This window comes from Sinohyriopsis cumingii, chromosome 11 (assembly GCF_028554795.1).
Source record: "Sinohyriopsis cumingii isolate HCF-2022 chromosome 11, ASM2855479v2, whole genome shotgun sequence".
NCBI lineage: Eukaryota > Metazoa > Mollusca > Bivalvia > Unionida > Unionidae > Sinohyriopsis > Sinohyriopsis cumingii.
The window spans coordinates 32,613,231-32,627,473 of record NC_142971.1 but is presented as its reverse complement, the minus strand read 5'-3'; the positions used below and the strand labels follow the sequence as shown (position 1 = coordinate 32,627,473).

Below are 14,243 nucleotides of genomic sequence, written 5' to 3'. Positions count from 1 at the left end.
CTCAGCCTGAATAAAATGCCAAAAAAGACATGTTCTTTTATTTATTTATTTCCACTCTAAATAATACTTAATTGGTTTTATAGTTTCAATATTAAAAATTACCTATCTGATATTTTCAATATCAAAATTTTGGACTCTGCATTTAGTGCTTCTGCCATTGCCAAGGTGAATTTACACTTGCACTATATCAGATAACTTGTGATAGGAATCAAGCTTAGCTGTCTGCTAACTTGTAAAATATGGAACAGTTTTAGATTTCAGAGTTATACTGAACCAAGTGATTGAAAGGAAATTTCAGTGGCTAAAATTATAAAAAAATGAATTGTGACTCTAAATGTTCTATAATGAGTTCTTTCCTCAGCATGTATATGTCACAATTACACATTCACAATAATAATTTACTCTATTGCCCTCTCTTCTAAATCTGAGTAACTTTGTTTGCACATGCAAACAAAGTCGGTTTCTTTTCACCAAAAGGAACAGTAAGAAACAAAGACTCCATTTCCATTTTGTAAGTGAATGCTTCTAAAATATGCTACTTACCTTGAGTTTGTCCATCAGTGTACTGACCACTAAAGATTTTCCTGTGGCAGTATGACCGTACAGGAACAAGGCTGCTGGAGTAAAATGGGCCCTCTGAAATGGATACAAGTCTTTAATATGAACACTCACAATCATACTCTTGCAAAGTTTTACTCACATAAAGCTTAATACAAACTTCAACAGAATCAAATCAAAGATAAATGATTGACTATTACAATCTATTAACTTCCTTACATGTGAAAATATTAAATGATAAGTGAAAAATTGTGTGAAATATTTAGCAAATGCTTGACTCTATCCTCAGAGACCTTGTAAGTATATAACCATTTCAAAAACATTTCATGACAGAGGAAGTAACAATTTAAAAAAATTGTTGGAATTTGATAACAGGGAAAGAAAATTATTTCAAACAAACTGTGACAGGAAAGATAACCATTTCAAACAAATTGTTGCAATTTGATGACAGGCGCAGAAAAATTTGAAGTAATAGGGATGATAACTTTGCCAGTTAAAACTGCAAAATGTTTATAGCAAAGTCCACATACATGCCAACCTACATGTAAAGTGTGACCCCGCTATAACACGGTAGTTGGGAGCCATAGAACCCAACCGTGTTATAGACTTAACCGTGTTATAAGCAACCAGGTTAGTTAGCTTAAAAGAATGATGCATATAGCCCAGCAAATTTGCGGGGGGTGGGGGGTTTAGGTAATAAATGTGGGCAGTAAAATATGTGCTTCCTTGGCACAGTTACCATCTTAAATCGATGCCTATTAAATGGGAAATACACCTGTAATGAAAACAGATAAGGCGTATATAATATTTTACTTTATTTAGAGAACCATGGATTGGTACATATACATGTATACTGTTTATATATATGTCTTATGAATAGCATGAATAGAGTATCAACACCGTGTATTCACCCGCGAATCTCAACACATACATTAAATCCACAATACAAGTAATTCCATCTAAAAAATTCACACAGAGATTCAAAATATTCAATAATTTTGTCACAGGTCATATAAGTCTGAATTCAGTGGAAATAAATAGCACAATCACATAATGAATGATGAAGCACATTTACTTTTGAGTACATCCCAAGTCTGTAAAAGTTAGTTTGCATTTTAAGCCGCCACTGGTAGCATTCATAAGTACAAACTTTTTCTTGCAAAAAGGAAACTTTCACAGAATAGTATACGTGTTCCACTCACGATGGAAAATGCAAAAATCCTTCAGATTCCATTGCTATTATTTAAGTTTGGTACTGACTTCTTTGAAGAAATGTTCTTTGTTTTTATTGAAGATTGTAGTCGACTTTCCTTGATGAAATATGCATGCGCTATTGAAGTCAGCGCTAAAGGCCAGCTTTAGAGAACCAAACAAATGCCATGTTTCTTACTGTGGTGGAAACATCAACAAATTGTACTGCATTACAGAGACTGATTTTTTTCCATTTGCTTAGTACATTTTCACAACAGTCGGTGCTTCAAAGGTAATATTTTTTTTTAAATTTCAGCAAACTATTTTATTAGGGTACATTTTTAAAAAAGAAATTGGCCATTGTTTAGTCAATTGTAGTTACAGTTCCACCCTGCTTATTGAATAATCCAACAAGTAAGATTTTTTTTTTTACATTGTGGTTGCAGAGTGATGCTGCCTTCCACTCAATTTAACAAAGGGTCAACGGGAAATAGAGACAGAGGTGTTCTGGTCTGATGAAAAGGATTAGTACAAAACATGTGGGTGTTCTGAAGGATTTAATTCTGAGTGGAAAGAAGAGGAATTTTACATACCATCCACACAAAAATGTCAGTGTATGTAAATATGTTATATACTAGCGAGCAGCCGAAAATCTGACAAAAGATAGATTACGAGATAATGCCTCGTCTGGTTGATCTCCACTACCAGAAATCTCAACAACAAAAGAAAGCGGATATCTCACAATATACAGTACTTATGCTCAACGTCAACATAAGTTGATTATGATATAACAATGCAGTGTTAAGATGGCTTGTCAATATGGACAATGAAATTGTTTATAGATAAATTTCAGTGCATTTTGTATCATGTTTGCGAATTCCTTTCTTGGGGCCTCTGAATTTCTCCACTCCAAACCAATGGTTGTATATACAAGTTTAAACAGCCAACAATGTCACCATTGGTGAAGCCCTACGTGATCCTAGAATAAACATTTTACAATTTATTTTTCGTACTTTTACGAAGGAACAATTTTCTTTCGTGTATGAGAAAAATATATATAAAATTTCAGGAGCCACTCCAGGATCGTCTTGTATTATTCATGAGCGATCTCTTCCCCAAAATGATAATACACGCTTTATGGTTTTCTTTGCGTACTTTTCAGAAAAAATTGGGGTTTTTTTGTGCAAGAAAAATGCATGTATATAAAATTTCGGGAGCCACACCATGACCATGTTATATCCAAATTTGCTTTATAACGGAGCGTGCAATATAGTGGGGTCACACTGTATCAGACAGTGATCAAGGTTTTTTGGTTGTTAAAAAGGTGAGTTTTGTGGCCCCCAAAGGGAGCCACGTTGTACAACTGAGAATCAGTTATGTAGTCCTACATGCCTGGAAATTCAATTTTGAACAAAAGAGAATATGCCTCTTCTGAAAAAAAGGAAACTGGTAAATGTAGCAGTTTCGTTCATGTCATCACACATGCACACAAACAAAATTAAATACATAACCGATACTCTTTTGGGCCAACAGAATTTCCAGGTATTTAAGACAAAACCATTTCTACCTTTTAAATAATGAGTGCTGAAATATCTGATAAAAGACTTTCAAACTGACTGCTGTGGTAGACATACTGGATATCGGATCAGCACCATTTTCATTAAGGACGACAAATTAGACATACATGTAATTAGAAGACTTTTGGCTTTTGGCAAAAATCCTATATGATCATCCACTCAGGGGGATTAGTGACAGAAAGATTTTCGTGGCAGCCATACTGAATGCATGATTGCTACCATTTTCTTTTTGGGAAAACTAGGTTTCATAAGAAGTCTACTGGTGAAAACCCCATGCTGAGATAGCCATCCATTTGGGAAGAGTAGAGATAACAATATTTTCAAGACAGCCACAACAGTGGTCATATTGAAGATTATTCATTTTCATTTTGGGCAAACTAGTCAACATAAGCAGTCTTCTGACTTTCCATTTAGGTGGAGTAGTGAAAACAAGATTTTCAAGATGGCCCACATATTAGACATCAGATCAGAACCATTTTAATTTAGGATCAACAAAACATGTTTTGCATTTGTGATAAACTCTTGTCATGACACAAATACATAGCAAATTTCATGAAGATATCTCAACAGCTTCCGAAGAAATTAACTGTCAAGAATATGGCCAATACAGATGGACACAATTATTTGTTTAAAACAGAGGTAACTCATAAGATGCTTGTAAAATAGAACCCATTCTCTTATGGCTGGTTGCAAGTATAAATAAACCACTGTGCCAATAGACCCTTTCAAATACCATTGAAACAGTAAATGGGCAAGGAGATCTATACAAGCAATCAACCAATTACAAGAAAGACACTTAACCAACTGAGTAGGCTTGCTCCAAAAAGTACATGTATATGCATCTGGAAAAAAGAAATCCAAAGAAATGACATAGACCTTTACCTTTCCAAAGAGTGACATGAGAGTTGAGATTTGCTTCTGTCTGCAGGGAATTTCTTCTATGATCTCATTTATTATCGTTCCCAGATCTTCTGAAGATGCCGAAGCCATGTCCATAATTAAGAATTTCTGGTACCTAATATCAACTGCTGCAATGAGATAAAGTGAAATTGGTCTTAATGGATACTTTCATATCAAGGACAGTAACTTGTATAGAACAGCATTTCAGGAACAACTTCTCACTACACACAATAGTTCACCTCTGTACAAATCTTTCACGCAAAAGCAAAGAATATATGAGAAAATTCTAACAGTAAATAATTTGATAACCTTTAGCATGGGAAAAACCCACCTTTAAAACCACTTTTAGTCAGCATTGCTCTTTGAAGACATGCTTTACTATATTAGTTTCAAAATTATATTTCTGAACACCTTTGCTTCAGTTGTTAAAAAGAGCCAATCTGTTGACAGTTCATAAAACTGAAGTATTATGAAACTCGAAAGCAACGCACAAAAAAAGGTTATAGGTCTGAATTTCCATTGCAAAATATATATGAGAAACTAAAATACCTGCGTCTTGTAAAAGTATCCAGCATGTACAAGCATGCATTCATGCATGGATATATGTATGTAACCATTCCATATATTTTGCCAAGTATAAAGAAGATGCCTTTCAAAAACAACTGACTACGGGACAGCTCTGACGTCTTTACTAGCCCTCTCATTACCCTCAATCCTAATGTGAATTGCCAACAGTACAGAAAACTTTTTCCTGATTTTATAAGTAAATCAAGTTTCTGTATAATATGTACAGATTAACAGATTATTTGATTTAAGGTTTTATAAAGTTTTCAGTGTGAAAAGGGAATTAGATTATAAATTAGGGTTTGAAATGGTCTCGATGTATTTCTGAGATATTAGAATGATCACAATTTCTGTGGTATAAATGGAGGCTCCATCTAATAAGCATCTCAAGTTTGTTATGGTGCACTACAACAACAGCCATCCCCATCTTTCAAACCATTTGTCTACTGGGATGTATAGCCAGTACAGGAGGCTCCGATTCATATAAGAAATGCCATTTATCTGCATCATTTTCAAATCATTAGATTACAAATAAACACCAAATATCGGAAAATGCCAATTAAATGCACTATTTTTAAATTATCAGATTACAAACAAACACCAAATATCAGAAATGCATATTATCTGCACCATTTTTTTAAAATCACCATTTTTACTGTGAAGTCATACTGGAAAAAAAAAGTAAACTTTCATACAGGTGATACTAAATGCTAAGTTCATTATTAACGATTTGTTCCCTATGCATTTACCAATCAAAAAGTTATGGATCTGTCTGATGAATTTAACCCAAATTGTATATACAATGTTGGATTTTCTGGTAATGACTTAAATCCATTTTAATTATTCAATTTAATGTTAGAGTGCATCACTCTGATGAAAAAAAGAGTAGAGTTATATTCATCAGGATGAAATAGTGATAATAGTTTCAAACAGCAAATATTCCTTAGGATGAAATAGTGATAACAGTTTCAAACAGCAAATATTCTTTAGGATGAAATAGTGATAATAGTTTCAAACAGCAATGATCACAGAATTATCTAAAGCAGTTTTTTTTCTACTACAGCCAATCCTTTGCTCTGTGATCCCTGCTGATAAAAAAAATTAGAAAGTATTTAAATGAAAAATGTTCTACTTCAGGAGGTAAGACTATTTTAGGGACTAAAGTATCTTTCACAAATTAATATCAGTGACGATTTTCTCTAGTAAATTACAAGACACACATGTACCTGTGAATAGTGACTCATATACAATTACTATGTAAAGTTAGAAAGACTTTCAAAAGGGGCAAGTCAACAACTGTATACCTATACTATCCCACTGAATTCTTTCTCCTCAAGAACACTGCACTTAATAAATCAAAAACTGCTCATTGCTTAAATTCACAAAGACTTGCTCAACAAGTCTAATTGTATTATACACCTTGTGTTATACACCAGATACTTTCCTCGCATGACTACACATTCACCTAGGTAGATTTGGCCAATTTACTGGTGTGTAATATCAAGAGAAATAATTGATGTAGCACTGGTGAAGTGAACTGGTAGCACACAATTGTATGGTGAGAAGGAGTGATCAAGGACCAACACCCAAATCATCTAAATTTCATAATTCGTTTGCTTTTGAGGTCACAAGCAAGATGACGCTTGAAAAATATGACAGAGACACTCTATTTCTCTATGCCTTCAGATTTAACAAGAACCACAGAGCACTTGCTGTTGCGTGGGCTGTTTTGTCAATGGTCTTCACAGTGTTGAATGTCCTAACATTTTCTTCACCTCAGTGGATTGGTGATAAATCTGGAGGGAAAGGCTATGGCTATATAGGGCTTTACCAGGTCTGCATCCCTGATGATGCCAACACTGAAGGGGAGTACTTTTGCATTGGCTCCTTTCAGCAGTTTCAGAGTATTCTAACTGAAGGCTTCAAAGCATCCACTGTACTATGTGGGTTGTCAGCTCTCCTCATGCTGATTGTGGTTGGAGCCCTTCTTCTCTTCTTCTGCTTCAGAAAGAATAGAGTCTTCCTGCTGTGTGGGTCTCTGCAAACTATCTCAGGTAGGTCAAATATTATGAAAACTATTGCATATTAGACCCACCCCTAAACACCATATGTATGGTATAGTACAATTTCGTCTTTAATGTTCATGTGAACTCACCATGTGACTGGTCATCTGGACCAAAGTTTAGGTGTCACAAAAACACACATTTAGTGTGGACAGGGCAGATAGTCATTAAAATTTAGCAAATTTAAAAGTATTTCACAAATCTGAATATAATGGGTTGAAATATTTAAATTATTTTGAGGTTTACATTCATTTAGCACTACCCTTCACTAGTCCCATATCTTTTTGCCACCCAGTGCAGCTGTGTAGTGACGTCACCTGTGTCACTCATGAGACCCTAGCCATTTGAGCATGTCCGCCTCTGATGTGGGAGGTCATGGCTTGAATCCCCGGCTGAGTCATATCAAAGACTTATAAAAATGGTAATAACAGCTGCCTCGTTTGACACTCAGCATTAAGAGGCTAATGTTAGGACTGGTCGGCCTGGTGTCAGAATAATGTGACTGGGTGGGACGTCATGCTACATGTCTGCAACATAATGCCCCAGTGATAGACATCACTCTAAACTGTCACACTGCAGACATTGTAGCGATATGACTGAAAAATTTTTAAAGCTAAATTGAAAATCCAAATCACACACACACACACACATGAGACCTTAAAAGTACATTATATTCCTATTCAAACAAAGTCTTTTTTCAAGTTCATCAAAATCCACTTCTTTCTAGTCATTGCTATTGCAGTGCATCCCACTTCTGCAAGACTGAGACTAATATATCCCCTTGGTGTCAGAACTGGGGCTCAGATTGAGTAAAAAACAAACCTTGGTGCCAAAACTGGGGGTCAAATTAAAAAGTTGGGGATATCTGATGCATAAATGGTGGAAAAGGGAAACACTGTATTGGTATATATTTACTGGCCCAAACATTTTTTGAATTTTTCATAATTTTTTCAAACATTTTCTTCTTTCTCAGCTATTGATAATGTCAAACTGTACCCTTCATCAAGATATATTTAGTTTACTTTTCTCAAGAGCCATTTTCTGATTTGTTTTAATAGCTACATTTCTCTGTGCCATGTTTAGTAGTGTAGACAAGTCCATGATGCATGTCTAATGTTGTACTTATGGAAGGAATTATTTCAAAACCATGCCAGGGTAAATAAGATGGGATGTGACAATTCAAATCCCTTTTTCACTTCCTCTGTCCGAACAATCTGGCAATCAAAGTGACTGCCATGTTTCAATCCATCAAACTTGTCCCTGCAATTTGGCCAAAAGTTTAACTTTAATCTTAGAGTGGACAGATCCCATCCAAGTTTACCAAATCATGATCCTTTGCTATTTCAGCTGGTAAAAGGTTGCCAAATGGAACTGATTTGGGGACAGGGTTATATGGGATGACCATATTGATAAACTTTGTAAAACACTGTCATCCAAAATTGCCCTTCTCAGCAGAATCAAGAAATATTTACCTATGGAATCTCGCAATCTATACTAAGCCATATATTAGTAGTGAAGGGGGATACCCTACGTACAATGGGAATTAGCATTACAGAACCCCTTGGGACAATCTACGTACAATGGAAATTTAACATGGCGAAAAATCGTGGGACAATCTACGTACAAGGGGAATTAACATGGGAATAAATCGTGGGACAATCTACGTACAAGGGGAATTAACATGGGAATAAATCGTGGGACAATCTACGTACAAGGGGAATTTAACATGGGAATAAATCGTGGGTCAATCTACGTACAAGGGGAATTTAACATGGGATTTTTTTTTAAAATTTTAAAAAAAGGGGTAGGCAATGGAAAGGCTATCTCTTTTCGAGATATATGGCTGGCCCTGAAAAGGGCCTTTGGTTTATGTTAATATGCCCTTAACATAAAGGGCATTTGCGACATCTTCTTTTCCTCAAACTTCGTCTTACAGCAGGGCCATACATCAGAGTCCTCTTGAGGCAACCTTGTCTCTCTATATAGACTCTTCTTATCCACAGGCTGCTGTTGGTCCTGTGGACAACGGTCCACTTGGATCGGACATACATGAGCATGTCCGTCCTGAACATCATTGTTGACACAAGGGTTGAAGATTCAACGTCTGTCCACATGTTGAGGCTCCGAGAATAGGTGAATCATTGCAGTGAACTACGCTTATTTATAGGGACAGAAAGGATTGAAACGGATTGAGTTCATTCACCAATCCGAACACGCGTTACAGAATTCAGTTAGCCCGCATCCAATCCGAAGAGAGCAGTCTGTGACGTCACGTAGTCTATATAGATTCGCTAGCGCTTGTGTGCAGTCAATCTATGCGACAGTGATTCAACATGACGGAAACTCAGAAAACGATCCATTGGGCTGCACCAACAGGGGAGACTGCCCAAGGGAACCCGGACTTACTTTCAGAAGAGGTGAATTGGGATTTTGTGGATTTTCTCTCCTCGCAAGAATTTGTTCCGGAACCTTCGTTACCTTCTTCATTACCGCAAGTGGAGAATTTTAGACAGAGACAGAAAGAAGAATTGGAGAAATTTATACAACGACAAAAGGAAGCCGAACAAGTTTTTCTTCTACAGCAGCAAGAAGAAGAGGTAAGAAAAAAACAACAGCAGCAACAGCAAGAAGAAGTAACAGCAAAGAAACAAGAGAGTGAAAATCAAACGGTCACGGTACTGTTGGACATTTTAGCGGAGTTAAGAAGTCTGAAACAAATGTATCAGACTTCTTTATCACGACCGAAGAGAATACGACCTTCCCGAGCTAAACACGTCAACCCTGTGACTAAGCCTACCGTACCACCCTTAGTGATTTCAACCCAATCATTATCATCATCAACATTACGCAGTCCAGAAGTAGGCCTTGGCCGTGGCAAAGGCATAAGGCAGTTAAAGTTGATTGCTTAAACTCACCCCTTCACCATGAAGAAAAAGGCCCTTTTCAGGGCCACCCACATTTCTCGAAAAGAAATACAATTTCAATTTGCCAATAACTCAAAAAAACCCCACCCATTTTACCCTTATAGTACGTGTCTGTGTATGAGTGCGTGAGTGTACGTTCTTATTTTAAAATCAAAACTCAAAGACACTTACCTTATATCATTCATTTATTCTTTTATCCATTTTTTACAATCCAATTCACAACACAACACTTTAATAAAAAGTTCATTGACTTCTTCTTTCTCCTTGTTTACTCTCTCTGTTTTTTAAATTTCTTCACCGTCTTTTCCTCATTTTCTTCCCTTCTTCTTTTCTTCTTCTCCTGTTTCTTTGCCTCTTGTAAATAGAATTGTCTTTTTTCTTCCTCTTCTTCCTCAGAAGAATCCCTCTCTTCCTCTGAAGAATCCCTCTCTTCTTCTGAAGAATTCCTCTTTTCTTCTGACTCCTCTTGTTTCTTTTTTGGGCAATTGGAGACCAATGTCCTTTTTCTTTACAATAATAACAGGTATCTTGACTTTTGTCTTTTTTATCCCCTGTTTTTTTTCTTTTTTGACGGTCTGGACACTCTGAAGACCAATGCCCTTTCTTCTGACAGATATAGCAAGTATCTTGACTTTTATCTCTAAAGGAAGGAGAGTAGTCCGTAGGCTGGTCTGAAGAGAATTTTCTAATGACCCCTCGCAAAGCTCTGACGAAACGTTCCATCTGGTTAGTCTCTTCCATCGTTGTGCTCGGCTTGAGAGTGAAATGAATAGTGAAAGGACAAGACACACACCCTTTTATATACGCTGGTCTGCTATGACTATAAAGTAGTTTATGGTGTTTGAACTTGAGTCATTTGACTTTTTGCTTTCAAAATGAAACGATCCCATTCATTCGAGAAGAAAGAAGAAGAAAGTAAGAGGCAGAAACGTGATCTATCGCCTCGTACCAGGGCTGAAATCTTGGCACAAATTCATGCCAGTGATTTTGAAGAGGACATGAGTGAACCAGAATCCGAACCCTCTAAACCAAGTTCACCACCCTTTGTCAACCCTGAAAAGTACTATTCCATTCGAGAGACGGAAAAGCGCTCCTCTAGAAAATTTAGAACCATGGCTTACAAATACACGGTGAAGTTTAAAGATTTCAAGGCTGAAGTGCCGTTAGAGAAAGCAGAAGTGTTCATCACTGAGGTGTGGGATTCTTTGCTCACTTCACTCAAGCGACAATGTCAACCCAAAGAAGACGATCACTTGAGACTTTCCATACAACACGACGGTTTGAAATCCCCTGTTTGGATCGAGTTTAGCACCCCTGCAGAATTGACTGCTTCCAAAGTCATGGACAAGATTCAACACGTACAACAATCTAATGATCAGTTTGACATCACCGATGGTAAAGCCACACTGGACATGACCCACGTCTCTCCTCCTCAAGGGACAGGACGCAAAAAGATGTTATTGGTGGACGACCTTCGCAACACCAAAACGAGTCTCGTCCGAATTAACAACCCTCATGACCAGATGTGTTTAGCCCGTGCCATCGTGGTGGGACGAACCTATGCCAACAAGAACGACACGGTAGAATGGAAAAGAACCTGGAACACTATTCAACGATCCGATCGAGCCAAACAACGAAGCGAAGCAGAACTCCTGTTGCAACAAGCTGGCCTGTCCAAAGACACACCCTGTGGCATTCCTGAGATGCAAAAATTGCAAGATGTCCTAGCTCCACGATACACCTTGAAAGTGCACCCTCAAGAAATGCGCGGGCCTCTATTGTTTCGAGGCCAAGATTTTAAGGACGGAAAATACATATACATTTATCATCACGATGACCATTTCGATACCATTACCAGTATCACCGGATTCCTGGGATACGTTTATTACTGTGAGAAATGTGACCATGGTTATAACAATCGAGAGCAACACAAGCATTGTGGATCGAAATGCACAGGATGTTTGGCCTCTTCACCCTGTCTGAGCGAAGAACCAGTGCCTTGTTCCACTTGTCTGCGCACGTTTGTCAGCCCTACCTGTTACCAACAACATTTGAAGACGCAAGGTTCACAGAAAAAATGTGCTTGTCAACTCCTGAGATTGTGCTCTACGTGTGAACAAGTCATACGTACCAATAATACCAAGGCACACGTATGTTCAGGAAAGAAAAAATGTCACATTTGTCACCACATCGTGGACTTGGAACACGAATGTTACGTGCAAAAATACCAACCCCCAACAGAGAAAGAGGACGGTCACAAGAAGAAAGGCAATTTCATCTTTTTCGATTTCGAATGCATGCAAGAGACTGGCATTCACATTCCTAATTTCTGCGTGGCTCATCGAGCGTGCGAGAAGTGCATTCAAGAACCTATCTTCAGTCATTGCCCTCATTGCAGCAAGATTCCCGGAGGGCGTGAAAAAATCTTTCGGGGACCAAACACGTTAGCCGATTTTGCCCAATGGGTCTTAGACCCCATCGACAAGACGTGGAGCCAAGAGGACATCGAACGTTACGGAGATTGTCATCGTCATGCCACGGTGATGGCTCACAATTTCTCTGGATACGATGGACAGTTTCTTTTGAGGTACTATACGGAACAAGGCACCGAGCGTCCTAAAGTGACTTTGAACGGAGCCAAAATCATTTTCATGCAAGTGGGACAAGTACAGTTTAAAGATTCGATGAGCTATTTGGCCATGCCTTTGAGTCGAATGCCTAAAACGTTTGGAATGACAGAAATGGCTAAAGGGTACTTTCCACACTTTTTCAATACGGAAGCCAATCAACATGCCGTTCTACCCCATTTACCAGAGGCTCACTATTACGACCCCGACAACATGCGTACCGAACAACGAGAAGCTTTCTACGCTTGGTACCAGATTCACGCCTCGGACCCTTTCGACTTTCAGGAAGAAATGCTAAAGTATTGTCGTTCCGACGTGGACATTTTACGGCGTTGCTGTGGAAAATTTCGAGAACTGTTCATGGAACACGGAGGGGTCGATCCTTTGAAAGAAGCTTGCACCATTGCCAAAGCGTGTTCCTTAGTGTATCGACAACGATTCATGCCTGAAAACACCGTGGCTGTCATCAGTCCTCAAACGACCCACTTTGTCAAACGTCAATACTCGGTCAAAGCCCTACGTTGGTTACATTACTTGTGCGACAAGGAAGACAAGTGGATTCAGCATGCCCGCAACGGAGGGGGCGAAAAGACCATCGGAACGTATTCGGTCGATGGCTGGGACTTAGAAAACCCCAAGATCGTGTACGAGTTTAACGGTTGCTTATTTCACGGATGTCCCGTTTGTTACCCTGACCGTGGTACTAAAAATCAGTTTTTGCAACGAACCATGGAAGACTTGTACCAGGACACTTGTCAGCGACGCTTGAAGTTAGAACAGCAAGGATACCAAGTGGTGGAAATGTGGGAACACGAGTACGATCACCGTTTGAAAACCGATCCCGAGTTTAAACGCCTCGTGGAAAGTTACCAGTTCATGGACCCGCTGAACCCGAGGGATAGTTTGTACGGAGGAAGGACCAATGCCACCTGTTTGCTGTACCAAGCGGACGAAGAGAAAGGAGAAGAAATCAAATACTTGGACGTGTGTTCGCTGTATCCCTACGTGTGCAAATATTGTCGCTTTCCTGTAGGGCACCCACAATTGTTCACGGAACACATCGACCTGAAAAACATTCGACAATACGAAGGCTTGATCAAGTGTAAAGTTTTGCCTCCCACGAACCTATACCATCCCGTCTTACCTCACCATTGTCAAGGTAAACTGATGTTTCCCTTGTGCTGTACTTGTGCCGAAACGTGCAACCAAGACCAACCTTGTCAGCACACCCAGGAAGAACGTGCCTTGACGGGAACCTGGGTCAGCGTAGAATTGTTCAAAGCTCTGGACATGGGATACCAACTGTTAGAAGTGTACGAAATTTGCCACTTTCCCAAGACACAACAATACCACAAGGGTGATCCCAGTCAGAAAGGCATTTTTGCAGACTACGTGGATGCCTTTTTGAAACTGAAGCAAGAAGCCAGCGGCTATCCTTCCTGGTGTCACACTCCCGAAGACCAAATACAATTCAAAGAGAAATACTACGAACAAGAAGGCATCACTTTAGACCACATCGAGAAAAACGAAGGCAGGAGATCGTTTGCCAAAGTGATGTTAAATTGCTTGTGGGGTAAAATGGCACAACGACCGTGTTTACCCAAGACGGAATATTTGACAGAACCTTCCCGCTACTTCCAGATGATTCACGACAAAACCAAATACATGAAACACGTGGACGTCGTTCGAGAGAATTTTATCTTGGTCAATTACGAAGAAGATCTGGACTTTGTACAAGACGACCCTTTTGGAAATGTCATCATTGCGGCTTACGTGACAGCCCATGCTCGCTTAAAATTGTACGAAGCTTTAGAACTGTTAGAAGAACGCGTCCTGTAC

At 38.7% G+C, this 14,243-nt stretch overlaps 2 protein-coding genes across 3 annotated transcripts in view; one reads left to right on the top strand and one right to left on the bottom strand.

Annotated features, from left to right (window-relative positions):
• LOC149787873 (origin recognition complex subunit 5-like) overlaps positions 1-4,350 on the bottom strand; it is a 79,090-nt gene extending 74,740 nt beyond the window's left edge. The window contains exons 1-2 of the mRNA XM_089974109.1: positions 4,209-4,350; positions 544-636 (exon numbers count right to left, since the gene is read on the bottom strand). Of these exons, the coding sequence (XP_089830235.1) occupies positions 544-636; positions 4,209-4,322 (207 nt within the window). The 5' untranslated portion in view covers positions 4,323-4,350. The remainder of the gene's footprint in view (positions 1-543; positions 637-4,208) is intronic.
• A 1,944-nt stretch (positions 4,351-6,294) lies between these two features.
• The window catches only part of LOC149787872 (LHFPL tetraspan subfamily member 3 protein-like), a 46,967-nt gene continuing 39,018 nt past the window's right edge, over positions 6,295-14,243 (top strand). Inside the window, exon 1 of one of the 2 annotated variants that reach the window (XM_089974106.1) lies at positions 6,295-6,844. In XM_089974106.1, the coding sequence (XP_089830232.1) occupies positions 6,346-6,844 (499 nt within the window). In that variant the 5' untranslated portion in view covers positions 6,295-6,345. The remainder of the gene's footprint in view (positions 6,845-14,243) is intronic. The other variant, XM_089974108.1, reaches the window with a different exon arrangement.